At 38.9% G+C, this 26,157-nt stretch overlaps 2 protein-coding genes across 2 annotated transcripts; both read left to right on the top strand.

Moving 5' to 3' along the window:
• Window positions 1-1,178: 1,178 nt before the first annotated feature.
• Window positions 1,179-11,204, top strand: LOC108675203 (chitin deacetylase 1). The gene is made up of 11 exons (XM_018163195.2): window positions 1,179-1,260; window positions 2,489-2,577; window positions 2,800-2,914; window positions 4,894-5,021; window positions 5,590-5,795; window positions 6,102-6,258; window positions 7,266-7,404; window positions 8,027-8,180; window positions 8,782-8,874; window positions 9,695-9,895; window positions 10,190-11,204. Exons 1-11 carry the CDS (start codon window positions 1,194-1,196, stop codon window positions 10,290-10,292), a joined length of 1,452 nt encoding a protein of 483 aa, XP_018018684.1. The 5' UTR covers window positions 1,179-1,193; the 3' UTR covers window positions 10,293-11,204.
• A 1,508-nt stretch (window positions 11,205-12,712) lies between these two features.
• LOC108675201 (glutamate--cysteine ligase catalytic subunit-like) lies at window positions 12,713-26,157 on the top strand. The gene is made up of 11 exons (XM_018163193.2): window positions 12,713-12,883; window positions 15,375-15,484; window positions 15,963-16,148; window positions 16,623-16,795; window positions 17,230-17,453; window positions 18,265-18,461; window positions 19,218-19,389; window positions 20,045-20,242; window positions 21,160-21,303; window positions 21,880-22,061; window positions 22,992-26,157. Exons 1-11 carry the CDS (start codon window positions 12,734-12,736, stop codon window positions 23,164-23,166), a joined length of 1,911 nt encoding a protein of 636 aa, XP_018018682.1. The 5' UTR covers window positions 12,713-12,733; the 3' UTR covers window positions 23,167-26,157.

The following is a 26,157-nucleotide window of genomic DNA, read 5'->3' as shown; positions in this document are numbered from 1 at the left end:
CTATCCCGTGTGTCGAATTAGCCTATGGTCGAACGGCCACGCGTCGCACGACGATAAATTTTGGAACAGAACTATGCTATCTGAAACCTAACCCCAGATGCTGTGGAAGCGCAGCCGTACGTAATAAAATTGACTCGTAAACAGGCCCTGGACCTAACGCCAACCATCAGCATGCAATATCTACACATAGCCTCAGATCAATGATCTGTGGGTAACTCCGGCTAACAGTAAATCCGCTTTGCACAACACAGCCACTGCTTCACAGCGCCGGAGCCCAACCGACCGGAGCGCAACAGGCCCTACCGCAACAGGCGGCGCAGGTTAGGTTAGGTTACGTTAGGAGGAGTAGCTGTTGCGGTAGGGCCTGTTGCGCTCCGGCCTATATGCGCTCCGGCCTGTGACTGAATGGCGCTGTTGTGGTGGGCGCTTTGTGTCAAAAGCCGTCAAGATGACCGGCTGCGTTACGCTCGGGAAGGTATATGAATCGCACTGTGGACTTGGGCTATGCTGACCTCTAGCTATCCACCCGATGCTGTGAGCTAAAAGTTTCGTAATTTAGCGAAGCTGCGGAAGTCGCTCGTCGAAGGAGGATAGATTTTTGAACATAACCATGCTTTCTGAAACCTAACTCCGGATGTTGTGAGCTAAAAGTGGCCGTCTGGTGGTGCACGGCAGGATGCAGATAGTTACACTGGCGAGCTGGGCTGTTTGGTCGCAGTCCGTTGTCCGCAAGTTACAGTTTAGCTAAAGTCAGGGTATGAAGTGATGATTCGATGCAACGTTTAGTGGTGGACAACCATTACTCTCTGGGCTATTCGCTTCAGAATGTGGTTGCGTGAAGCTCCTAATATTTAATCTATGCTCACCGATTTTGGAGTCTCGGCCGTAATTTTGTCCGAGACGTACGGGCTTACCTACGGGTGGCTTAATCCGCGGCTGATTGGTGGTCATCCGGAAATATACTAGGCGTTCCTTTCAAGGCTGATTAGTGCACAAATTTGGTGGTGCACGGCTGCGTACCCGGTGATCGCTACGTAACTCGCGATCATCCACTGACATTTGATCCAAGCAGCCTAGTTCACTCGAATCTCGACAGCACCGCACGGAGGCGGACCAGTGTCCAAACTCACCAACTCAGTAGTCCAGTTACTCCACCTCCAGTAGCTCACATTCTCACAACGTCGGCAGCAGTCATGGAGTTAAGTTGCGCCGGGGCAGTGCTCTGCGTGTTGCAGTTCATTCTTTTTTCTTTGATACTTGGTACGTTCTATAATTATCATAATTACAAAGTTATTCGAAGTTCGTGTTCTTGAATTCTTAAAACCACTATTATCAACATTTCTTAAATTATTATTATTAGCTGAGCCATAACGCAACAAAGCTCAGCATTTCAGTTTGAACGCAGTACGATTTTTTACGTTTTTGACACTGTGGTTAGCACTTTGTAACTCCTGCACTCTCAGCTTTACCTTAACACCCTCAAAATTAAAGCTCTCAAATGTCGTCACTGATCTGTATTCTGTTCAAATGGGCTGAGTGGGTTATCAGTGAGTGAAAATCCCGATCTTATTTAGGTCTTGAGAGTGAGAGCGTTGCGTTGACCAGTTGACCTTTGAGTGGACCGTATGGCAGCTCCATGTTCGCTGCCTGCTCTATGCTGTGTATCGGTCAAGCTACCTACGAGTTACGATTGCAATAAAATGTAGACTACTTCCTGTAAATATAATGCGTAATTGAAAGTTTTTGTTCAGTTACTGACATCGATTCTTTCGTATACGACTGACTGTTCGAAGACTGCTTGCTACTTCCTGGAAGAAATAAGCGTAGGCTAAGCATTGTCATTTTCCGGTCAGTTTGGAATAACGGAGAGTGTGTTCCCTTCATTTGTTACGTGGGTCAAACAAGATTAATTTGCTGATGCATAGGTTTTCATTCCTTGGAAGATCTTGATTTTAAATGATATTGCGTTGGAGTTGTAACTAGTGAGAATCAACAACAATAGGTAGACTTAATAGATATAGTCCAATTGCAGCCTCAAATTCTAATATTTTTTTCTTGTAACTTATTGCAACCTAACCGTGTAAAGACAGAATTCTTCTTATCGGTCACTTACCCACAAACTCGATGAAAAGACTTGCTTGCCAACAGGAATTACACAGTAAAAATCACACAATGTTCGAGGACGTGTTCAGCATCTGGATTCAAAGCGTTTTGAAAAGCTCTCTTCTACAATACGTGATAACACAATAGGTAATATTATTATTATTAACCGTTAATATTCTTTAGTTCGTAAAGGGCGGAAGAAGACCCGAGCACCTTTTATTCAGTTTCATGAAAAACGCCATTCATTTTCATGAATAACACTATTTCTTATGAAAAGCACTATTTTCATAAATAACAGTATTCATTTTTATCATCCATTTTCCATGGTAAATGGAAAAGATCAATACGGACGGAAGCATAGCCACTAATTATATTAATGGTTCAGGGTGTGGAGCGCAAGATGACTTCGTCTGCCCGCTTCCCAACGGTCTCTTCCCGGACCCTAACCCTGAGGCCTGCGTACGCTTCTATCAGGTATAAAAACTATTCATTCACTATTAATTTCGATTTGTATATCTTGATTGAAGAGGAAGAAAATTTCGTGCAGTTTTGAATACATGCATATGAACTTTTTAATTTAACAACGCTTTATTATTTGGTAAGAATACAGATTGTAAAGCGAAACACAACATTATTAACTTCGAGAAAATTAGAAAAATTTATTAGATACTCCGTCAATAGCTATTTATTGGGCAGTGTGACAACAGCATCGCCTTCTTGAAGTTTTGCCCTTCTGGGTCATTATTCGACACCTACAAAAAACTTTGCGTTGACCGACACTTGAAGGTCTTTTGTGGACCTCAACCGGCAAGTAAGTATTATTGTCAGAGCAAAGTTCAAAATAGTAATGAAAGTAGAAGTGATGTAAAAATTGGATTTATGTTATGACTTCTCTATTACATCTAAACCCGTAATAATTTGCACTTCGTGTGTTTTATATCGCATTTTATTTATATTATTTGGACTTGCTGTACATATTTACACGAGAAGAGGAATATACGTATCTTATGCGTATTTACTGTTATTGATTAAATCCGTGAAGCAATTTCTATTGTATATTTTAATTAGAAAAAATTCCTGCTGGTGTCACGTTGGTAAATGTTTCTTAGTCAATTATACGTGGTTATTCTGAATGATTGACCCAATTTGATAAATTAGTATTTATTCATGGGTAAAAATTCGAAATGAAAAATTTGTACACCAATGAAAAGAGAAAGATTCAACTTTTTTACATGTTTATAAATGTTCAATATGTCCCCATTGTGCTGCACGGCAAACATCTAAACGGTAGCCAAACTCATCCAACACACGATTGTCCAATCGACGCTAGTATGATGTCACTGAAGGTGACTGACGCAATCAATGTAACAGCTGAGAGATATGATGCAACGGTATTGGTCGGTGCGGGACACGAGAAAGCATATCTTCTGTTGCTGAGTGCGTCGTAGCAGTGATGTGGTTCTTCAGGTCTACCAGAGTTGCTGGTAGAGGCGGAACGTAAACAGAGTTGCTGGTAGAGTTGGGACGTAAACAGAGTTGCTGGTAGAGGCGGGATGTAAACAGAGTTGCTGATAGAGGCGGGACGTAAACAGAGTTGCTGGTAGAGGCGGGAAGTAAACAGAGTTGCTGGTAGAGGCGGGACGTAAATAGAGTTGCAGGTAGAGGTGGGACTTGAACTGAGTTGCTGGTAGAGGCGGGACGTGGTAGAGGCGGGATGTAAACAGAATTACTGGTAGAGGCGGGACGTAAACAGAGTTGCTGGTAGAGGCGTGACGTAAACAGAGTTGCTGGTAGAGGCGGGACGTAAACAGCTTCCTTGACGTAACCCCATAAGAAATAGTCACACGAGATCAGGTGATCTCGGTGGCCAGAAGTGTAGAGCCAGATCTTCATTTCGTACGTGTCTTATTCAACCAACCGTTGAACCGTTGAGCCAACGCTCAACGCTGTAAATCTGCAACAACCGCTACCGCACAATTCCGCGTTTAAATACGTTAAAAAATTTAATCTTTTTCTTTTCATAGGTGCACAAAATTTTCGTTTAAATTTTTACATAACTAAATACGAATTTATTAAATTGGATCCGCCATTTAGAATAACCCTGTACATCTTTAGTCGAAAGTTAGAAACTTTATTGTAGTCTTTGTTTTCATCACACCTATTAATTGGTATAGACAAGTTCTTTTGTCTGTACCAGGAAGTTGCATCATGTATATCAGCATTGACTGTAAATGCTATACGTTACATAAACGAATAACTTATCTACTGCAGGCAGTGTCGAATTCATATCTTACTCATCATGTGCAGAAAAAAAATGAATGGGTCCATTTCTTCAAAAACGTAGCAATGATATGCCCTTTTGCCGGACTAAACTAGATCAGAATGACGAACAAAATAACATAAAGTGCATCGCTATTCGGAAAGTTTTTTTTATCATTTTTATGAGCGCGTGATTGGTTGTAGTTTTGGTAGAGCCGTAATAACAGCGATCGTAGCAATTACGAGTACGTTTAATTTAAATTATTAAAAATATACTTTTTTTCAATTTTTCAAATTTTGTTTCCCCGCGTCAATTGAAGAAGAACTTTTTCTTTTCCCCCGCATCAATTAAAAGTACGCATAGTCCCCCGCAACAATTGATAGTACGTTTAATTTCTTCTCCCGCGTTAATTAAAAGTACACATAGTCCCCCGAAATAATTCATAGTACGTTGAATTTCTTCTCTCGCGTCAATTAACAGTACACATAGTCCCCCGAAATAATTGGTAGTACGTTTCATTTTTCCCCCAGCGGAGGCACCCGTAATTATTGAGGACCCTCACACGGCGGGTGAATGTGACGTCACGAAATGCAAGCTCCCTGAGTGCTTCTGTTCACCCGACAGCATGGCGATCCCTGGTAACCTCACTCGCGAACAGGTGCGTCGGAAACATGTGAAGATGTGGGTGATTATTTTTAGCGCATTTTTTCGTTTATGGAAAAAATGCACTATTGTGCTCGCCACGTCCGTCTGTCTGTCTGTCTGTCAGTCTGTGACTTCACGTTTTCGTCGACGAGAAAATGCGCTCTCTGTCACTCACTGCAGTGAGTACTGAGTTATATTTTTTTAATTGTAATTAAGTAACTCTAAATTTGCTCTAAAAATGTTAAACTATGAAAGCTTCTATCCAAATTGTTCAATTCGATATATTGGCTCCTGACGTCGAATTCACGTGAATAATACCTTTTTAACTTGTTATTTAATCCATATTTAGCTCAATGCCTGCCCGTGGCCTTACCTTAAGATCCGCCTGTGAAAATTATGCTATTTTTTCATGTTAGTTAAGCCATATTACTTTCTCCAAGGTCTCATAAATGATTCTCATTTATTCCTTATTAGTCAAGCCTTATTAACCCCCCTCAAGATGCTCATTTATTCCCCATTAATTTATATTCATATTAATTAATATTCATTCATTTATTCCCCATTCATATTAATTCCCCAAGGTCCCGCAAATCATACTCATCACTTTCGACGGGGGCGTCAACTCGTTGAACTTCAAGACGTACAACTCAATTTTCCTCGAGAACCGCACCAACCCAAACGGTTGCCCAATTCGCGGCACGTTCTTCATGAGTCATGAGTATACGGACTACTCATTGGTCGAAGATTTCTACAGCAAAGGTCATGAGATGGCATCTGGCAGCGTTACGTGAGTTATTATAAGCATCAATTAGATTTATGAAGAATGTAAACTTTTGACGCATGCGTACGAAGCTAATCAAATTATAGTATAAACCGAAATGCCATATGAATAACCCGAATGGTGTAGGTTACATTACATTCTTGCTATTCGAGTATTTTTGTACAACTTTTTGCAGGTTAATACCTATAATTACTTTTGTAGTATTAATAAATACAGATTCTACATGAAAATCGTTCACTTTCATACTCTGTTAAATAGCTCTAACGCATGAATAATTTATGTCAATATTTTTTGATCGTCGTGCACTTTCAGCCGCCGAGCAGGTCTAGAGGACGCCACTGTCGATGACTGGGTGGGGGAGATGGTGTCCATGCGACAGATCCTCAAGCACTGGGCGAGCGTTGACCCAAGCGAAGTGATCGGCATGCGGGCACCCCACCTCAAGCCTGGCCGCAACACGCAGTACGAGGTAATTGTTTACTGTTTTAATTTACAGTGAGGAATAATATTGAACACGCTTGACGAGGTAATTTTTTACTGCCTTAATTTACAGTGAGAAATAATATTGAACACGCTGGACGAGGTAATTTTTTACTGCCTTAATTTACAGTGAGAAATAATATTGAACACGCTGGACGAGGTAATTGTTTACTGCCTAAATTTACAGTGGGAAATAAGAGTAAATGCGCAGTACGAGGTAATTGTTTACTGCCTTAATTTACAATGGAAAATAATAGTAAACACGCTGCATCCCCCCATGCTTCTACATCCCCTCACTGCTTCTCTATAAGTAAACAATTTATTAATTGTTCGCTACCATAATTTACAGTGGGAAATAAGAGTAAACACGCGGTACGAGGTAATTGTTTAATGCCATTATTTACAATGGGAAATGAGAGTAAACACGCTGTGCGAGGTAATTGTTTATCGCCTAAATTTACAGTAGGAAAGAAAGGGAAATGATCCAGTGGGTAATAATTCTCCGATCACTCGAGAAACCCTACACAATAAATTGAAACCTTCCCTCCTCCCCCCGAGAAAAATATGCATGCTCTTTGTATTAGAATTCTATATACATTAACACGTTCTTCTCCACGTCACTTTAATTCAGCCGCCCCTCGCCTTTACTTGTAGTCACTTTAATTCAGTCGCCCCCTCGTCTTAATTTGTAGTCACTTTAATGGTGTAGTGCAGGTTCTGAAGCTAGCTGGCGAGACTGAGACTACATGGTTTAGGAAGGAATTGAAACAAAATGCAAGCTGGGCAAAATTCTTCAGTGGAATAATCGGCAATTCGGCATACAAGATTAAGTTACAACGTAGAATTCGGTCTACATTCTAAGAAAGTCGGATTATTGAACTGAGTGATTTGAGTACGGTCGCTTCACAATTTTCTTTATTTAATTCACCCGCCCCTCGTCTTAATTTGTAGTAACTTTAATTCAGCCCCTCGTCTTAATTTGTATTGTTGACACAGGTGCTCCTGGACTACGGCTTCGTATGGGACTCGTCCCTCACTGCCACCCCCGGCGCCATGCCCGTGTGGCCGTACACTCTAGACTTCGCTGTCAACCACGAGTGCAAGGCTGGCACTTGTCCCACACACTCCTTCCCTGGTGCGATGCTACCTTCTAAACTTATTATTTCTCGCTTAATACAGTGAGAATTTATTTATATATTAATAAAGTGGTAATATTTATTATATAATAATAAATAATAAAAATAATATAATAATTATTATTATAATAATAAAAAGATAATATGTTTTACTTAAAATTTTTAGGTAGTTTATATTGTCACTCACTTAGGTACAAGGTATGAAGGTTTAGAGTATTAAGACAGGTATAAAATGCACGGTGCATTTTGTCATTTGAACTCAGACTCAATATTGATAACTTAATGAATTGCAACTTTTTGACGTAATTCATATTATCACGGCTAACTGGTTTTCTTCCAGCAGTGCACTTTTCAAGTTTCAATCCGCCTTCACGCCACCCTCAATCCTCCACACCGCCACCCTCAATTTCCCTATACGTCACCCTCAATTCCCCTATTCGCCACCCTCAATTCCACTACTGACTACAGGTTCAATCCCGCTATACGTACGCCACTCTCAATTACGCTACACTCCACCTCAACCCCGTAGACGCTACCTTCAATTCCGCAACACGCCACCCTCGATCCCGCTAAACGCCGCCCTCACTACCGCTCACCACTATACCCTCTATTCCTCTGCAGGAGTGTGGGAGCTTCCTATGAACTCCCACTATGGGCAGTCCCTGGAAGGAGGCTTCTGTCCCTACCTCGACCAGTGCGCTCTGCTCTACCACTCCGAGGACGAGGTTGTCGAGTGGCTCAAATATGACTTCCATCACCACTACGATACCAACAGGCAAGTGTTTAAAATAATAGTAATATAATGGCGGTTTCATCGTTAATTAGGCCATCAGACCTGCCGCCGATTCTAAATATAGCAGAATTTTCACAGCATCTTGCGGGTCTCGAACATGTATGTCGCTGTTCTAATTTTGCTCTGCTTAACCACCCGCCCATCTCTACGATTTTGACCAGAACTGTCGCAGGGAGCTGGGATTGAACACACAACTCATCGCTCTCATCTTGGTACACAATATAAACTGAATTACTGGGCCACCCTGCCCCGAAATAATGATATATTAAAATAACCATTAGTTTGACTTGATTAGTTGATTGTCTAGAATGTGCCAGTCATTCATTATTGCTGCTTCTGTGAAGTAATGGGGAAAAAAACATTGTATTGCATGCATATGTAGTGGATGTAAATTTGAAGTTTCATTTTAAGTTCCAAAAAATGCTCAGTTATTTTTTTTTTTTTTGGTTTCTCCAGATATTTTACGTTTGTTCTAAGAAATCTCAATAGTTTTCTTGAGGTAATTTTTGCTTAGATTTGTTGATTTTATCGCAATATTATTCTTCAATTTACTCTATGTTCTGGATCTCATTTACTACCTCAGGGCTCCTTACCAGTTAACATTGACTGCCAACTGGTTTGCTACCAAAGAACTGCACAAAGCTCTGCTGCGCTTCATTGACTATACGCTGTCACTGTGAGTAAAATTATGAACTGTGAGTCGAAAGTATAACCTGACGTGAATGTATTTCGTAACTGTAAGATGTAGTATGACCATTTACGAATTCAGTATTTGTCATGCGCATTCAGTATCGTTCCTCATGGAATTTGATCTTAGACAATTTAATATCATGATACTAATAATAATAAAATTCTGTCACCGATTCCGGACAATGCAGAATATACACAGCAAACTGGATTTCGAACCCACAAAACATTGCTCCAGACATGGTCATCTCTAACACTAGGCTACTTACCATTCACTTGCATATTATCCCTCATCATCTTTTTCGAAATAGTTTTTGCATTTCATGCCACTCGTCTATAATGAAATTATAACGATTAAATCTGTTCCTGCAATTTTTATTCACGAAAAGCTGCCTTGTGATCATCGATATAGATATCATTTAAACCTTTTCATAAGCCCCGATATGTTCTTAGTCAACTTCTTACTTGATGATGTGCACGGTTTAAAATTGACATAAAACCTTTTACATGCCTTTTACATGCCTTTTACAAGATGAACATGACTTCTGATTACGTATCTCTCAAACGTAAGTGCATGACTAATGGAGGAGAGAGAAACAAACGTATAACCCACGATTATTAATTCAACCATGCCTATAACCCATGTAGTTGGGGGTTTATTCTAATCTGAGCATCGTTGTGAACATTTTTGCAATGTCACCTCTTATGTTACACTTTGTTGTCACTCAGCAATTTAAACCCTTGTAGAGGGATTTCACATTTATATTCTCGCTTTTTATCAAAGAAAGTAACTTGAGTTTGTTGTGCAGTCCTGACGTGCATTACACGACCGTTACGGAGGCACTGCAGTGGATCAGTGCTCCTGTGCCGCTATCTCAGATGCAGAACTATGAACCCTGGGACTGCAAGCTACGGCAGCTGCCCAAGTCTCCTTGCAAGACACCGCGATCTTGTCCTCTGGCTCTCGAAGGCCGTTTTTCGGAACCTTATGGGATCGCTGGCGGGACAAGGTTAGGTCGTTTGATATATGAGCTTACCTCTCCTGTTGCGTGTGTTTATTGTCTATTACCTGGTACTCATACTCATAAATAAAGAAACGCATTAAGGAAAAGTTACGTCTTTTAATTTTTTATTTCTAAAAGTAATAAAAAAGTTAGTACAATCCACATACGGAAGATGTTTATCTATGTATTTAATCACAGGCATTGCCCTAATTTCTGGTTTATTATGTTTTAATTAAATGCGAGATTTTAAGAATGTATACCGGTAATGGATACTTAAACATATTCCATGATTTATTTCAGGTACATGGTGACGTGCTCTCAATGTCCTCGCAAATACCCCTGGGTATTTGACGCCGCTGGAACTGGTCTTGGCAACGATGTGTATGAAAAAGCTACCTTCTAGACAAAGTGAATGTGTTTTTTTGTGAAAACCGAGTCAACAATATTTCTGTCTATTTATCCGTCAATTTTGTTATGAGACTCTTTTTATAAAACTGCCGATTTGAAAATTAACCATCGTCCATCGATCTAGTATCATTAGAATAGTGGTGTCAGTGTCGAAGATTAGACCATCAGGCCTGACACCGATTCTGAACATTGCAGAATTTTCACAGCTTGTTGCGGGTTTCAAATACGCAACTCACAGATCCATTCTTGTGCTCAACCGCCTTGCTACCTGTTCGATTTTGGCTAGAACTGTCTCAGGGTGCTGGAATCAAACCCGCAAATCACTGCTCCAATCTTAGTACTGTAACCAAGCAAGGCATCCAAACTGTATCCCATTGGCTCTGTGCTGAAGGCATCCGAACTGTAACCGCTGGGCCGCCCTCAATACAAGCGAGTTGTGTCTCCCGGCGTAGACGTTCTCTCGTTGAAACAAATCCTACTATTCGTTCGATTTCCTAACATTGAAGCTCTATTCACATTCTTTAATTATATTTCATTTTAATAAGCCTGAAGTTTTCTCAAATACATATACGAAACGTACTAATCGGATTATGCGCATGCATTAAAATTGGTCATGCTTGCATTGCTGAAAAATCGTTTTAATAATTCTAAAATATTAATACATTGCAACGAATGTTGAAAATAAGTTAAAACAGTTTGTAACGAGAGAAGTTAGCGGTCGCTGTTCACGGTGCCGTAAATTGTTCAGTGCTTCTGGTAAATTATGCTCAATTCATATTCCCGAGAAAAATCTGTAAAATGAAATCTTATCATTATATTTGTCACTGATTTATGTGACTCAGTCTTTCACTATATCTGTTCAATGAGAATTTTTTGTATCGTATTAAAATCTTCAACTTCATTCTAAGTTGCATTTTTCATAACCTATGAATCATTTATTTCATGTTGCTGTTCGATGTTATTGCAAAATTATTCGCTATGGCAACGTAGTTTTGAAGCGGCCACGAAATATTGTCTACGCTGTGCGTGCGTGGCATTGCCTTCAACGAAAACAACGATCCCTACGCAGTAACAGCGTTGCCAGATGGTATATTTCTATACCAGATTTCACAAATCTGGTATTTTCAGAAGGTGTCTGGTATGAATATTTTAGGTCTGGTATATTTGCCTAAATCTGGTATTTTTCTGGTATTTTCTGACTTGCTGCAAATTTACTGCATTAAGTTCCACCTCTGAAGTTTGAATTTCCTCCAGCGTAGGGATTGATTATATAGATTACCTTCAGAGCGGCGCGACTAGAGGTTTCCCGCCATTTTTGGAACCGCAAGTTTACGGCTTGATGAAATAACCCCGATCTAATTGTTAACATTTACTAAAAGTTCTTATTGCAATATAAGCACGAGAGTGATGATCCTTGATTGATTACTGATCAGTGATGATATAGCCTAGGACCGAGTGAGGTTGTCGAACCTATCTCTGTGACGCAAGCTCCACCATTTTTGAGGTCTCGGATACATTTACGGCTTGACCCGCGGCCGGAAAGGTTTTCTTAGTGTTTTTATGGGTTTTCTAGGTTTATTTTTGTGTTTTTAATGGAACTTGTTCCTAACTGGACCTAACCTGCGAGGTTTTCGTTGATTGGCTAGGTTTTTTCGATGTTTGGAGTCCTGTGGCCGCGAGACCGGCCGCAGGTCCGGCCGTAAATTTGTCCGAGACGTCCATTTTTGTTTGGTGGTTTTGAATTCTAGAGTGCCACTTGAATTCTGGGGTGATATTCAACATTTTACTGATCTTGAAAATCATCATCCATTCATGGAACTGGCTGCCTACTGCATCACTTGTCTACTTTGACCTGTCCCCAATGAATTCGTGGAGCGAATGTTTTCACAAGTCACCTATGTGTAAAACAAGCAACGAAATAAAATTTCAACTAAGGTACTGGAGTCCCTTATTCGGACAAAAAGCTATCTGCTCAGCCGCAACAAGTGATGCTCCCCGAAATGTTAGATCATGCAATATGCAAGCATGTACGAAAATAAGCAAGAGGAAGATGACCTGTTTCCGTGGCTTCCTCAGATTGAGCGAAGGGGAAGAAATGCCACACTGTGATAAAAAACGGAAACAGTGTCAAGATTATCAAACACAGGGAAAGAAAAGTGTCAAAATGTTCCAATGAGAGGGAAAAATAAAACGTGTTCAATTTGGCTAATTATCGTCAAGCCAGATAAATGCACAGTACAGTACATAAGATAATTTTCTTTTTCTAACCACGTTTCTGACTAATAGCTTCATTAATTTCGAGGTATTAGTCTGTTTTGAACAATAGAATTTCTGGTATATTTCTGGTATTTTGGGCTAGGCAATCTGGTATTCTCGCCAAGAAAAAACCTGGCAACACTGCGCAGTAATGGCAGTATCGCGCTAGCCGCTGGTGGCATGGGGCTGCTTTCCGAAGGCACGCCGTTGAGCTGGCCTGAAACAAAAAAACTAGCTCCTCACGTTAGGAAACACGGCGTGCAGCAATTTCTTAATCATTACCAAACTCTCAAAGACAGGACTGTCCACTGCCTAAAATGGGGAGATGAGGTAAGGCCAAGAAAAATACAAAATCTCAGTGAGAAACTAGAGCTGGGCCTTGATCATGCCTGATAGCTTTGAGAGAACCAGAATTTTAATGAGTATATTACTATATATACTCCCTTGATTGAGTGCCACATTCCTAAAAAAATGTATCTTTCACGCATATTGAACTGAATGATTTTAACCCTTCTACCAGCACTTGCCAAGCTCAAGCAGGTTGCCAACTTCAAATGTCAAAGCCACTTACGGCTTACCTTATGTAAGATACAACTGTTAGTCTGTTACGTTATGTCATACTCGTACGTTGGAATGTTACCACAACCCATTTGACTCTCAGTTGAGGTTGAGCCTTTGAGGACGATTTATTTCATATACAAACTGAATTTTTGTGAGTTTTGCAGTGGTATCCATGTAAATTTATAGTTATTATGCGGTGATTAAAGCCTACAAATCATAGTCATGACCACAGACCAGTTATTAGCCTATATGATTATTATCCAACTAAAAAATTGTGCCATGTGGAATCAGAGACAAAATTTTCAAGAACAACAAATACTTTCAATCTCCAATGAAGGCAATGATCACTGTGGATTGTTACAGTCTTTCAGACAGTAACAGCTAACAGGCAGTGGCAGGCAGCCACCAGCCAGGCACCAGACTCATTATTCAAGTATCATGCTAATCATATTCATAGTGACATACTGTGACAAACCAGAGATTTTTTAGAATCAGTTCACTTTTAATTTTTATTTATTTTATTATTACTAATAGGTATTAGGTAGACTAGTAGCCAGTAGGTGTAGGACAGAGTAATAATGGATGCATTTGAGTTTTTTTTAATAACTTCTTACCATTAAAAATTTCATAAACAAGTTTGGACTCATTTTAAAGCTCTTTGCAGGAGCTATTGAATGGCATCTCCAAAAAATTCCATATGCTATTTGTAAGGTGACAGATCACAGATGCAAAATAAAAATGTCCCAAATTACACCTGGGCAGGATTGTAATTTACCGACTTGTTTCTGCAATCTTGGGGCTCCAATGGCATGAATTTTCAATGCATTTGTAATCTTGCGGCCCAATCGTCCACTTTTGTTAACAATTAGATAGGAGGTAATTTATCTGGGGGAAATCTCGCAGTTTTGGAAATGGCGGGAAAGATCTAGTCGCAGCCCTAAAGGACTAAAGGTAGGTGTTTTCCATGTTTGCCCCTGGCAATGGGGTAATCCAGGACACTTGAAATAAAACCCCAATTTTAAAATGTTTGAAGCATGCCATTACTAACAGTACTCTGAACTGCATAGTGGCAAAGCAGTGAGTTTTTTTAGACATTCCCTCAAGTTAATTTTTGAGTCCTATAAGTAGACCAGTAAAGTATCATGGATACCAGCATAATCACACATAAGAAGTTGGTTTAAATCTTGAGAAAATTAGGAAATTAAAAATGGTGCAATTATATAAAAAATTATTAATGGTGCAATTAATTAAGATGGTGCAAAATTACAAGCTGTCCTGTAAGCTTACAGATACAGAAGAAATGATACATGGCTGCTGATATGAAGCTTGCAGTGGACAAGGTCATTATCAATGCTCAATGGCATGTCCATGGATACAGTAATATCATGTGTTTCATATCAATGAATAAAAACCTAGTAAAAATCACAGTAATGTCATTTATCCTGCTGTCTACATCTACATCATCTACAATGGAAGAAGAGGACTCCAGAGTACTGTTAGTAATGGATTAGTACACTCTGCACGTTTCAGACGTTTTCAAATTAAGTTTCAAGTGTCCCAGATTACCCCATTCCATGGGAAATTTAGGATGCTTTTATTTTGCATCTGGCACCCGCACCAAATATCATATTATCACAAATATCATATGAAATTTTTTTGGAGATGCCATATGAAAGCCCTTGCAAAGACATTTAAAATGAGCTTAAACTTGTTTGTGAAATATTTCATGGCAAGAAGTTATTAACTAAAAACGCTTAAAACCGTCCCTAATTACCAAGTTTGACTGTATCCTTTTATTTTGGTCACTATGCTGAACCCCAGCCAGAAATTATGCTGATATTTTTACAGGTTTACCTTCACAAAAAACTTGCTAATGCAGTGCCAACTTATTCTAATAATATTTAAATTAGAAGAAAAAATGCTTGCTTCAATCACATTAGTTGAGGCTTGGATGAGGAAGCTAAATGAATGTTAGATGGCCCTGGTAATTTAAAGTGTTCAGTTAAATTGATGATTTAGGTTAGTTCAGTTTAGATTAGTTTGAGTGAGTGATTGTTTTTGCTGTAATATTGGTTTTGGTGACTTGTTTCAGTGTAACTCGTACTGATGTACTTTTGAATGGACATTGGTAATTTAGTGCTCAACAGAGTAAATACTCATTCATTTTCTCTCCTCATAAAAATTTATTGGGACTATTCAATGTTTTTTTTTTAATTTTGTTGGCTACTATGATTTTCATTGATTATATGGTCCCTCACAGATTGAATACACTGTGGTGAAGTTTGATCATGCAAATCGGAAGGCACGGGTGAGCTTGCGTGGCTCCTCTCTTCTCACTAAGCTGCAAGAGGCTGAGGAGAAGAACCCTAAGTGAGTTGGTGAGAAGGTGTAACTAGTACTATGTGTGTAATACCTTAATAATCTGTAATAAGATTAAATCACTCATGGCCTAAATCTACTTTTATAATTAAAATCTGCTAATATTTCTATGTATTTTCATTAAAATAACCCTCATATTTAAAATTAACTTTGCATTTTCAAAAAAATTGCAATTTGCCACTTTATTATCTATTATTATTTGTTCCAGTTCCATGTCAACCTTTCGGCATTCATGTATTTAAAATGTTCTTTGATGCTCTATTTTGAGAAGATATATTGTAGTGAAATCAGTTGCTAAATGGTTTATTTGGGAAATTGAGGACTAGGCAATGATCTAAAGACTTAGTATACAGGGGAAGGCACTGATGAAATATCCACCTAGAATGGTTTTATCTCTGAAATGAATAAAATGATGAAATTATTGAGTTGGTATGTAGCATAGCAGTGCTAAAACCTAAATGTGTAATAGGGAGGTTCGAAGCCTGTGGCGCCCTGAGTATGCAGAGTATATGGTGGAAGGCACTCCAGGTCAGCCCTATGGTTGGCTGGTGCAGCACTTCAACATCGTGGAACACAACATGGCTTACAGGCGGCAGGAACTGCACAGCTTGCTAGAAAAAGATGAGGTTGCTCTCTCTATCACATGTTTCCCACGGTAAGCAAACCCAACCCGGAGCCTGGATTAATTTTTTCTGTCAAGATGGTTCATTTCTTAGGAATAGGAACAAAATATGTTTATTTGTTGGTAGTTTTTTTCATTGTGGGTTTTAAAAATTCATTTTAAATTTGAGGTATACATACATATATATATTTTATAAAATGGGTTAGGGGCACTGAGTTATTTGAATTGAATTTTCCAATCTGTGTACACTTCCTTTCATGTAACTAAAATTTTTTTCCAAACTGATTTCATAAAGGCATGTAACTGTTAATGAACTGAATGACTGATGTGTTTAGTTTTCTGAAGTTGAAAAAAATTTGAAATTACAAGAGATTGTTGTGATTTAGTATCATAATACAAAATTAGTTTGAATGGTCAAGTTTGGTTGGATGAAAATCAATTTGTTGTGTTTTTTCAAGTGTCATGTGTAAATTTGAATTTATAAATTCTTTCTGTTCATTTTTATAGGCTGGGCTGCTTGGATTTCACCTTGCCAACATCAAAAGCTACCCCAACCAGTGGTCCATCTCGGTCACTTTTCTTTCCATCAGCGGCAATCACTCAGTGCCATCCCCGCTTCTCCACGCTCACCACAAACATACGTCAGCGCAGGGGCAGAAAAGTAGCCATCAATGTGCCTAGTGAGTTTTTATTTAAAGTGAACATGATAGATTGTAAATCTTCTGTTATTAATGAATTGAACCATCAAACATACTACAATGGAGCCATTACGGTATCTGTGAATAACTCCATAACATGCTAGGAGACATTAGTGCTAAGTGCAACAAAAAATCAGTTGAAAAAACTCATAATATCTCAGTCCAGAATGAGTGAATTTTCTAGATTTGTGTTTTAAAACTAAAATTTAGGAAACCTGGAAGATTCATGATATTTTAAGTCCAATGGACGTTTATTGTTTGTTTATCCGTCCCTGCGCCATATTCACCTTTCACTGAGTAGGTATTTCCTTATTATGAGCCTTGAATACTAGGGTCTTTTGTTTCCTTAATGTACTATGCTGTAGTAGTTCCATGCCCTGTTGCTGCTATTTGCTTATATTTATTCTCTTCTGCAGTCTTCAAAGACTTGAAAACTCCGTCGCCATTCATTGAAGACTTCACTCCTTATGGGGATGATGCTGACAAGTCCCACTCTGAGGGCGCTAAGCCTGACCACGTCTACATGGACGCCATGGGCTTTGGCATGGGCTGTTCCTGCCTCCAGATGACCTTCCAAGCTCGCACCGAGAGTGAGGCTAGGGTTCTCTACGACCACCTCACACCCATTTGCCCCATACTGGTAAGTCATGTAGGTACATATTTGTGAACACATTTATCACTGCTGAAAAAAAATTCTCGATTTTATGCTTGCTTCTCAAAGTCGGCAGAGTTAAATTTTGTTATTACCTAGCACTTTTTCTCATTTATGGAAAAAAAGCGCTATTTTGCTCATGTCCGTCCGTCCGTTTGTCCGTGACTTCACGGACGGACGAGAAAATGCGCTGTCACTCACTGCAGTGAGTACTGCTCTTATTTTTTCTAAATTTGTGCATTTTTTAACTCTCATATTTTGCTGCTACCTCAGAACCATTTTCTGTTTCTTTTTTAACCTTCACTTTCAAGTTTTTTCATTACTAACGTCTCCTTTCTGCTGGCATTGATGACAGCAACGCCATATATTCCGGGATTACCTGACCGCTACTATAGACTGTTTCTTATTTAACATTCACTTGCGTCAAGTTCTTTAATTAATAATATCTTATTTTAGCTGGCATTGACAGCAGCAACACCCATATTCCGCGGCTACCTGACCGCTATAGACTGTTTCTTATTTAACATTCACTTGGGTCATGTTCTTTAATTAATAATATCTTATTTCAGCTGGCATTGACAGCAGCAACACTCATATGCCGCGTCTACCTGACCGCCATAGACTGTTTCTTATTTAACATTCACTTGGGTCATGTTCTTTAATTAATAATATCTTATTTCAGCTAGCATTGACAGCAGCAACACCCATATTCCGCGGCTGCCTGACCGCCATAGACTGTTTCTTATTTAACATTCACTTGCGTCATGTTTTTTAATTATTTAACAATATCTTATTTTAGCTGGCATTGACAGCAGCAACACCCATATTCCGCGGCTACCTGACCGCCATAGACTGCCGGTGGGACGTGATCAGTGCGTCAGTTGACTGCCGTACTCGCGAAGAGAGCGGCGAGGTTCCTCTCTCAACGGATCGCTTCGTTATTCCTAAGAGCCGATACTCTTCAGTATCCTGCTACCTCAGCGCCTGCGGCACCAAGTAAGTTGCTGACCTTGTGAAAATTTGTAGATTTGTGGATCTTATTGTTTCGTGTCATGCTTTAACCCTCTGTTTTTGTATTCAATAAGCGACTGCAACGAAATTCGTATTGGAAGTCTTCATATTAAGAGTTGCTGTCAGAAGACAAAGGACTAAGGAAACCCTCTTACATAACGATCTTGACTACTCAGACGGACGGCCGTTCAGTGAATGTGATGTTCTTAACTATTGTCTGTCTTGGTTTCCTTAGAGGTTAATCGTAATCACGATGAGCGATGCAGTTAAAATTCATTACAGTATTGAATCTCTTCTCCAATATCTTCAACGCGAGACAATCAGATGTTAACTAATGAAGTGTCGATCTTGTTACAAACCCATTCATTTTTGAACTTTACTTATAGTTACTAGTCATCTGGGATCACAGTATCAAAACTTGCGGCCTATCCCTCTCGTCTACTATATAGGTATTTAGCTTGAAAGGCCGTCGTTAATTTGTTGACTATGGCCTCAGGCCAGTAGACATGAATAGCAAACAACAGCCAAAGTTTATTTTACCCTGCATAATTACTCATTCTATCGTTGTTAATTAAAAATATTTGTTATTCATGAAGGTACAACGACCTACCCATAGTGCAAGACCCGTGTGACCCAAGGCCTCTCGACTTGAATAGCATCGATTACTGTCAAGGGCTATTTTTACTCTGCAGAATTACTCATTCTATCGTTGTTAATTAAAAATATTTGTTATTCATGAAGGTACAACGACCTGCCCTTGGTGCAAGACCCCGACGTCTACTCAGAGCTCATCGAGGCTGGCGTGGACGCGCCGCTAGCCCAGCACATCGCTCACCTCTTCATCCGCGACTCCATTTCTCTTTTCTCTGAGAAAGTTGATCAAGACGACACGAAGGAAATGGACCATTTTGAGGTTATATTTCTATTAATATTATGGTCGCAATGAAGAGTCTTTTGATGGAGTAAATATGATGTGAGTAATAACTTCGTTGAAAATATCCTCTTGGTGTTTTTTGTTCAATTGTGGCAGTATTTAGGCGCTCAAAAATCAAAAACCTTCGAAGTATACCTATGATTAGGATTTTTTTAATATTGTGGTTTGATCATGGCAAGCGGTTGACTATGTTCAACTATTTTACCCATAAGAATTCAATGAAAACTTAGTAATACTACATAATATTTTTTAAGTGCAAAAACTAATGGTGTTTCATGATAGACAGAATATTTAGCTAATTTGTACATAAAGCGATATTCTGCATGCAGATTTGCGTATATCATGAGAATTTCATTGCATTTGCCGTATTGTTTTGGAATAACGGTTTCTCCAATGAACATGACGAATAAGTCTATTTGTTAGCTGTTTCCAGCTTCATTTTGTAGTAATTTCTAAGTATCCTTACCGTCAATTATGCTAGTGTTTGTGTCCCAATCAATCTAAAAAATATTTTTACTTTGTACTTTAATGCCAATCTCTCTTCATTTTGAATCTGTGTAATCTGACCTAATACTAGTTAAGCATCTGAGATTACAGTATTAACATCAATACTAATGATTATTTTATTTCACAGAATATCCAGAGTACCAACTGGCAGAGCATGCGTTTCAAGATCCCTCCCCCTAATTCTGACATCGGATGGCGGGTTGAGTTCCGTCCCTGCGAGGTGCAGATCACCGACTTTGAGAACGCAGCGTATGGAGTCTTCATTGTCTTGCTCACACGAGCCATACTCACCTTCAAGCTCAACATGCTGGTGCCCTTGTCCAAGGTAGTTGATGGCTAAGTGTCCATCAGATGTAGGTATTTTTACCGCATAAGTTTTCTCTAGCACACATTAAGTATATAACCTCATGATGCTGCAAATGGAGTCTTCCTTGTCTTGCTCACCCATAGTCACCTTCAAGCCCAGCGTGCTGGTGCCCTTTTCTAAGGTAGGTCCTGAGGATGTATTATCACAAAAAGTTGCGAGTTTGTAACTCCGTCAGCCAATCTCCGTGATCGGTGAGCTAAACTCACCAATCGCAGACAAGAAATCAGCAGCTACGGGTAATTGGTTGCTACGCGTACTTGAAGAAGTTTTGTTAGTACAGCTGCTGGATTGCCAAGTTTTCATGAGATGAATTCTGCCCGTGCAAGTTTTTTTGCGTTTTCCGCTTTTTATTTATTACAATGCATTATCCCAATGAATAATTTTTGCATTTGCATTTATAATTTTTTTTCTGGTATATCATTATACAGCGATTTATTCGTTTCCCTCGTATATTATTACATACAAAGTTCCTTTATTTATTTTTCTCTCGCATTATTGCTTTGAAATTTTTTCTTTAATTACATAAAATTTTGGGCAAACTCGGTATTAATTGTTATTAGAAAAATTACAAAGGCAATTAGCGATAACTGCCCGCCAAAAATTCTTCATTCGGCATCAGTAATACTTGTGGCTATTCTGATTGTGTTCCTTGTTGACTTATTTCGCTTCAATTCATACAAACTTTGTTTTGAAAAATTATGAAGCATAGCATCTTCATGTTATTTTTTTCAATCATTGAAATTTCAATGCCATTTGTGATGATGCTATAATTGTAATTAGAAATCAGCTTTCATTGATCACTTATCATTTAAGGTCGATGCCGATTCTGTGAACAGTATTTAAACTCTTATTAAACAATGTTTATTTTCTTGCAGGTCGATGAAAACATGGAAAAAAGTCAGCGGCAAGATGCCGTACTGACAGAGCGCTTCTGGTTCCGTCAGAATATCCTGTCAAGGGACTGTGACCAGGGAGACGACTCTACCCTCATGACCATCGATGAGATCATCAACGGAAAGGTACACATTTTATTAATCAAGCTTATACATTCACGATCGGTATCATTTATAAAAGACGTATACAAGTAATGAGATGGTCTGGTGGCAAGTTCGAGTTTGTCAAAACTCGATTTTGCAATTATGTAGAAGTTTTTCTAAAATCGTGATCACGATCCAACCACTTTGCTAATACAAGTTTTTTCTATGAGAACGTGATCTTACTGCAATAGTGTTTTGGTTCCGTAGTTGTCATGTCTGCAGATATTGACCAGCAGCTGCCGAAAATAATATGATAAATATAAATAATATGATTGATAGAATTTATTTTACAATATTATTATATTCTGAAGCGTTTTAACTGAGCTAGAAAGAGTAATAATTTTCTCATTAACGCTCCAGTAGTGAAACAATTCTGCATTAATTTTTATTTTGAGGAACATTAATCTAATAGTTATCAAAGACGTGATTGCAGGTAGAAGATTTTTTTTTTTTCACCAACACCAGTCATGATATTTTTTATCGCGCATTTAATCTGGCACGAATGCAATCATCACCGATCATCGATGTAACTTTATTAATGCATCAATACGTTTAAAGGAAGGAACTTTCGTGGGTCTGGTTGGCCTGGTTCGCAAGTACCTCAACTCTCTTGACCTGGACACGGATACAGCGTGTACGGTGGGCCAGTACCTGAACCTGATCCGCGATCGCGCCTCTGGTAAAGCCAACACAGCAGCCGCATGGATCAGGAACTTCGTGCGTTCTCACCCTGAGTACAAGTATGTCGGAGCTGGTGGCAAATGGCACTTGGGGCATTAATGATCTATAGCCGTATTATCAAAACTCTCTTGAATAATTGTAGTGGTCGATAGCTCATCTATGAGTTTTTGAAAAAATAATATGAATGAGGGGTTTGATCTGGTTTTTGTGGAGACCTCGCAAAATATTTGCTTGAAGTTGCTGATGTCGGACTGCTGCTACTCGCTTGAATATGCGCGTTCAGGTGGCTAATTCAGTAGTCTACTATTATTGCTTTGCTGCAACCTGTAATCTGCTTTATTGTCCTACCTTCTGTGGAATTATTTTCAACTGTTTGGGGATAATTGATCAGAAATTTTTGTAGCTCGTTAGTGGTAGAATACGAAACTCTAGTATCCTAGCTTAGAATGGTTAGCAAGAGAAACGCCGATGCTGAAATGTACATTGGATACATTTTTAGTCCTGAAAAAGTTTAATTGTAGCTGAGAATAAGAGATCAGATACGTAAAAATCAAATTTTTCAACAGATGCGACTTGCAGACGCATATTTTTGAGGAAATTTTCGCGACATTTTGTCGAGGAACTTTCAAATGGAACAGTTTGCATGCTTGTAGCGCTTTGTGTTTGTCTATAAATAATTCAATCAGAATGCTTAACGAATGATGTTTGTGCTTGATTCTAAAGGTCAGAAGAAGCCAAAAACTGAGATCTTTACTGACAGAAAATATAAACCTTGCCTCCATGATGGTATGATGGTAAAATTATTTTTTTTTTTCTAAAACTTATTCTTCATTTTTTTCGCTTGTTTTTGGATTGCTTTCATGTAAATCTGTATGGTATATGTGTTACAGGAATGACAGGGTCGTAAGTAAAAATTAATTTTCCTTTCAGCTCATTTTTTAGATTTTACTATTAATTTCTTGTATATCTGAATGATGTTTGTTTTTCAGGCATGACAGCGTCGTGAGCGACTCAGTGTCGTACGACCTGCTGGTCGCGTGTCACGAGATCAGCTGCGGCAAGCGCCAGTGCGTCGAGCTGTTGGGCGGAACTCCAAAGAGCCGCACGCAACAAGACATTCCTCACGCTCTTCACAAAATCCTTAGCAAATCCAAGTGCCAGTAGACAACAATTATCCGATGTATCCTATAGTATTTTCGTCAAACTGTTCAAAATAGTGATTCAATTCTCGCAGCCCGGTCTCTCGTTTTCGTTGACCTGCATCAACAGAAGTTTTTGGGTCACAGAAATTACGGAGATTCGTGGGCTGCTAGCGCTCATTTATGTATTTCTGTGTACTTAATAGAATCTGTGTGGAGATGTTTTGACGTTCTTGCCATAGCATGCATCATGAAGTTACATGTCTTGAAACTATCACTCACTTCTTGACGGAGCGTATCCATTCCAAAATGCGTAATTAGCAAGACAACTATACTCGTTCCTCTAACTACATTACTTGTGATTGATACGTTGTAGTCTACGCAATTACTCACAAATTTAATCATTTCATAAAGGACTGTCACAATGTTTATCGTATACCGAGTAATTTTATTGTCGAAACTTTTGTGTCGTCGGGTTTTGCATGTTGGGATTAGCAGAGTAGATTAGTAAGTCCATGTGTAGATGGAACTGACGTGATGTTTTTCCTAATTAACTGCCAGTGCTCGGTAAGATATTTAATTCTTGGCTAATTAATCATTCTAGTTCTGCTAATATACAAATACGGACCAATATTTTTAATTTCTAAAGGTTGATAGTTGCTTCTCATGTAATGCTAATTTTTCATGTATTCGGTTCTTCAATATTTTCTTGGCTGGGCCTAACTAGAATATCTTTCTTGTAAAGAAGGGCGTTCACTTCATCGAACCACATATTGTGAAGTTACTTTGAATTACTGCACAATATGGTATCTCTGAGAGCCATGAGAAAAAGCCATGGTAATATGGTATCTCTGAGAGCCATATCTCAGCCACGAGAAAAAGGAAAATATAAAACGCCCCCATATCGCATTTTTATTTAAATGTAGAACAGCTAAATATGTGTAAGTTACCGACTTTTATGGTGCTTATTCCCAAACCAAGAATTTGGGTCAGCCTCTGTGTAATGCCTTGAAAGGCTAGTCGACCAACATCAAAATACAAGTTCTCTGAAATCAATTTTCTTGGTTATCATAAAACGAACTTGATTGATCACATCTTTTAGGTTTACAAATGCAGTTACACTGTCATCATTGGAGTTCTCGATTGTGCACCAGCATTAGTAGACAACAGACTCCTATTCTTTGAACTAGTACAATAATGCCTAAAGAGATTGTTATACCTACATAATATTAAAGCGAGACACAGCAAACTGAATAAATTATAAGGCTATGCTTGCTTCCTCAGCATCATTCCTTAGGAAAGGCTGTGTTGTCGCTTGTAGCATTGTCTGCCATTAATTTTCACTTTGTGTTCAAATTTGAGTGCCATTTGTTTGAGAGGAACGTTGCAATAAATATAAGTCTTGGTGCTTGATTTAGCCGACAATAGGATTAGTTTTTACATTTTTCTTATCTATTAGAACGTAGTAAATGAGTTTCTGTGTCGAATTATGGGATTGAAGTAGTTGCGATTTCATGTCTAAATTTGCAAACCATTTCTGTCTTTTTCTGACAAAGTTTAACGTTATACAATGAGGAGTGTAAAACTTTTCCTTTTTATTATGAAATCAATTGAGAAATGCCTGACTTCTCTTGATTATTTTGATCTACTGCAATATATTGCCTGGAGCGCAGATTACTTGTTCTTTCTAAAACGCAGACTCGTACTACTATAATAACTTGTTTTTTAGGTGGATTGTGCTGGCTTTTTGGCTGGAACTTCACTTGGTGCATAATTTTATTTATTTAATTTTCTGTCACACGATCAAAAAATTTCTGTAGCTGGTGCTGGGATTGTTACTGGATTTTGAGCGTCATCATTTCAAACATGTTTAAATTATCATTGATGAATAAACACACATATGTTGGATTACTCATTTGTTCTATGTTGTGTTCACATTTTTTATAAATCCTAAAATGCGTATGTTTAGCAAATTTCACGCTTTAACAACTACCATGTAGCTCGACATATATTAGTTATCTTCATCATGAGGATGAATTTCCATAGTAATCAGTTGTAAGGTGGTCTCTAGTAATTGCATTTGTTCCGATCATCTATGGGATATTCAGAATATCACTTTTGTTTTAATTTAGAGAGCGGCTGTAGCGTTAATGATAAATGATACTGTTGATCAAATCGCGTTCTGGTCATGGATGTACGAGGGCGGCTTCAAGATCGCCTTTATATATATATATAATTTCCTAATTTCTTTGTAGTCAGTGACTCGCTTTCTGTCATTTCTAAGTCTACTCGTAGCATCTTCTCGCATTAGCCATACCCGAGAGGGTGATTCCGCCGTCTTTCGCTCGCCATGAGTTACCTTCTCCTGGGTCATTGATCATATCTAGATGATAGCCGGCAACGAAATTGTGGATGAGCTTTCGCGGAGTGCAGCTGCTGTGGATGAACCAAATTCCAATAAAATGTAACTCATCGAGACCATTACACATCTTTTGCAGAAATCTGTTAGATGAGCAGTAGATAAAGTGGACATGCATTGCTAGTAACAAACTTTGTAAAATTGCTTCGAACCTTCACTTCGGCCGAGTGCCACCCAACGAAAGAGAGGTCTATTTCATATTGCATTAACTTTAGGTGCTCAAGTACGTTTTCTGTACTTAGTCCGCTTTCGGTGGAGCTGGAAGTTAATTCCTCTTCACTTTCCATCGAGATGACACATACATGGGATGTATCAAAAACCTCCGCTACGTGATGCCGGAAAGAAATTTTACAGTTCATAAAGAGGTATGTGGATCTGAAAATTTTGATATGCCGATTTTCAGCCTTCAATGCTCAAAGTGACGTATGGCGTAATATCTGAAACGCCACTCAATTATTAAAAATCGCCTCAAAGTCGGGAATCACCTGGAGACGATGGCACAGGGTAAATGAAAGTTTGAACTTCAGCGCAAAAGAATCGCGATTCTATGAAGCTTAACTCCTACTTGCCAGGCTTCCATTCAATGTCGACGAAAAA

The sequence above is a fragment of the Hyalella azteca genome, unplaced genomic scaffold, assembly GCF_000764305.2.
Source record: "Hyalella azteca isolate HAZT.00-mixed unplaced genomic scaffold, Hazt_2.0.2 contig2228, whole genome shotgun sequence".
NCBI lineage: Eukaryota > Metazoa > Arthropoda > Malacostraca > Amphipoda > Hyalellidae > Hyalella > Hyalella azteca.
The sequence above is the reverse complement of the archived record's forward strand: the minus strand, read 5'-3'. Positions and strand labels throughout refer to the sequence as shown.

Coding starts and splice junctions, on each gene's coding strand:
- LOC108675203 (XM_018163195.2), top strand. CDS start 1,194: ATGGAGTTAAGTTGCGCCGGGGCAGTGCTCTGCGTGTTGCAGTTCATT. Junction 8,875..9,694: donor ATTGACTATACGCTGTCACT/GTGAGTAAAATT, acceptor TTTGTTGTGCAG/TCCTGACGTGCATTACACGA. Junction 9,896..10,189: donor GGGATCGCTGGCGGGACAAG/GTTAGGTCGTTT, acceptor GATTTATTTCAG/GTACATGGTGACGTGCTCTC.
- LOC108675201 (XM_018163193.2), top strand. CDS start 12,734: ATGGGGCTGCTTTCCGAAGGCACGCCGTTGAGCTGGCCTGAAACAAAA. Junction 15,485..15,962: donor GCTGAGGAGAAGAACCCTAA/GTGAGTTGGTGA, acceptor AATGTGTAATAG/GGAGGTTCGAAGCCTGTGGC. Junction 19,390..20,044: donor AGGAAATGGACCATTTTGAG/GTTATATTTCTA, acceptor TTTATTTCACAG/AATATCCAGAGTACCAACTG.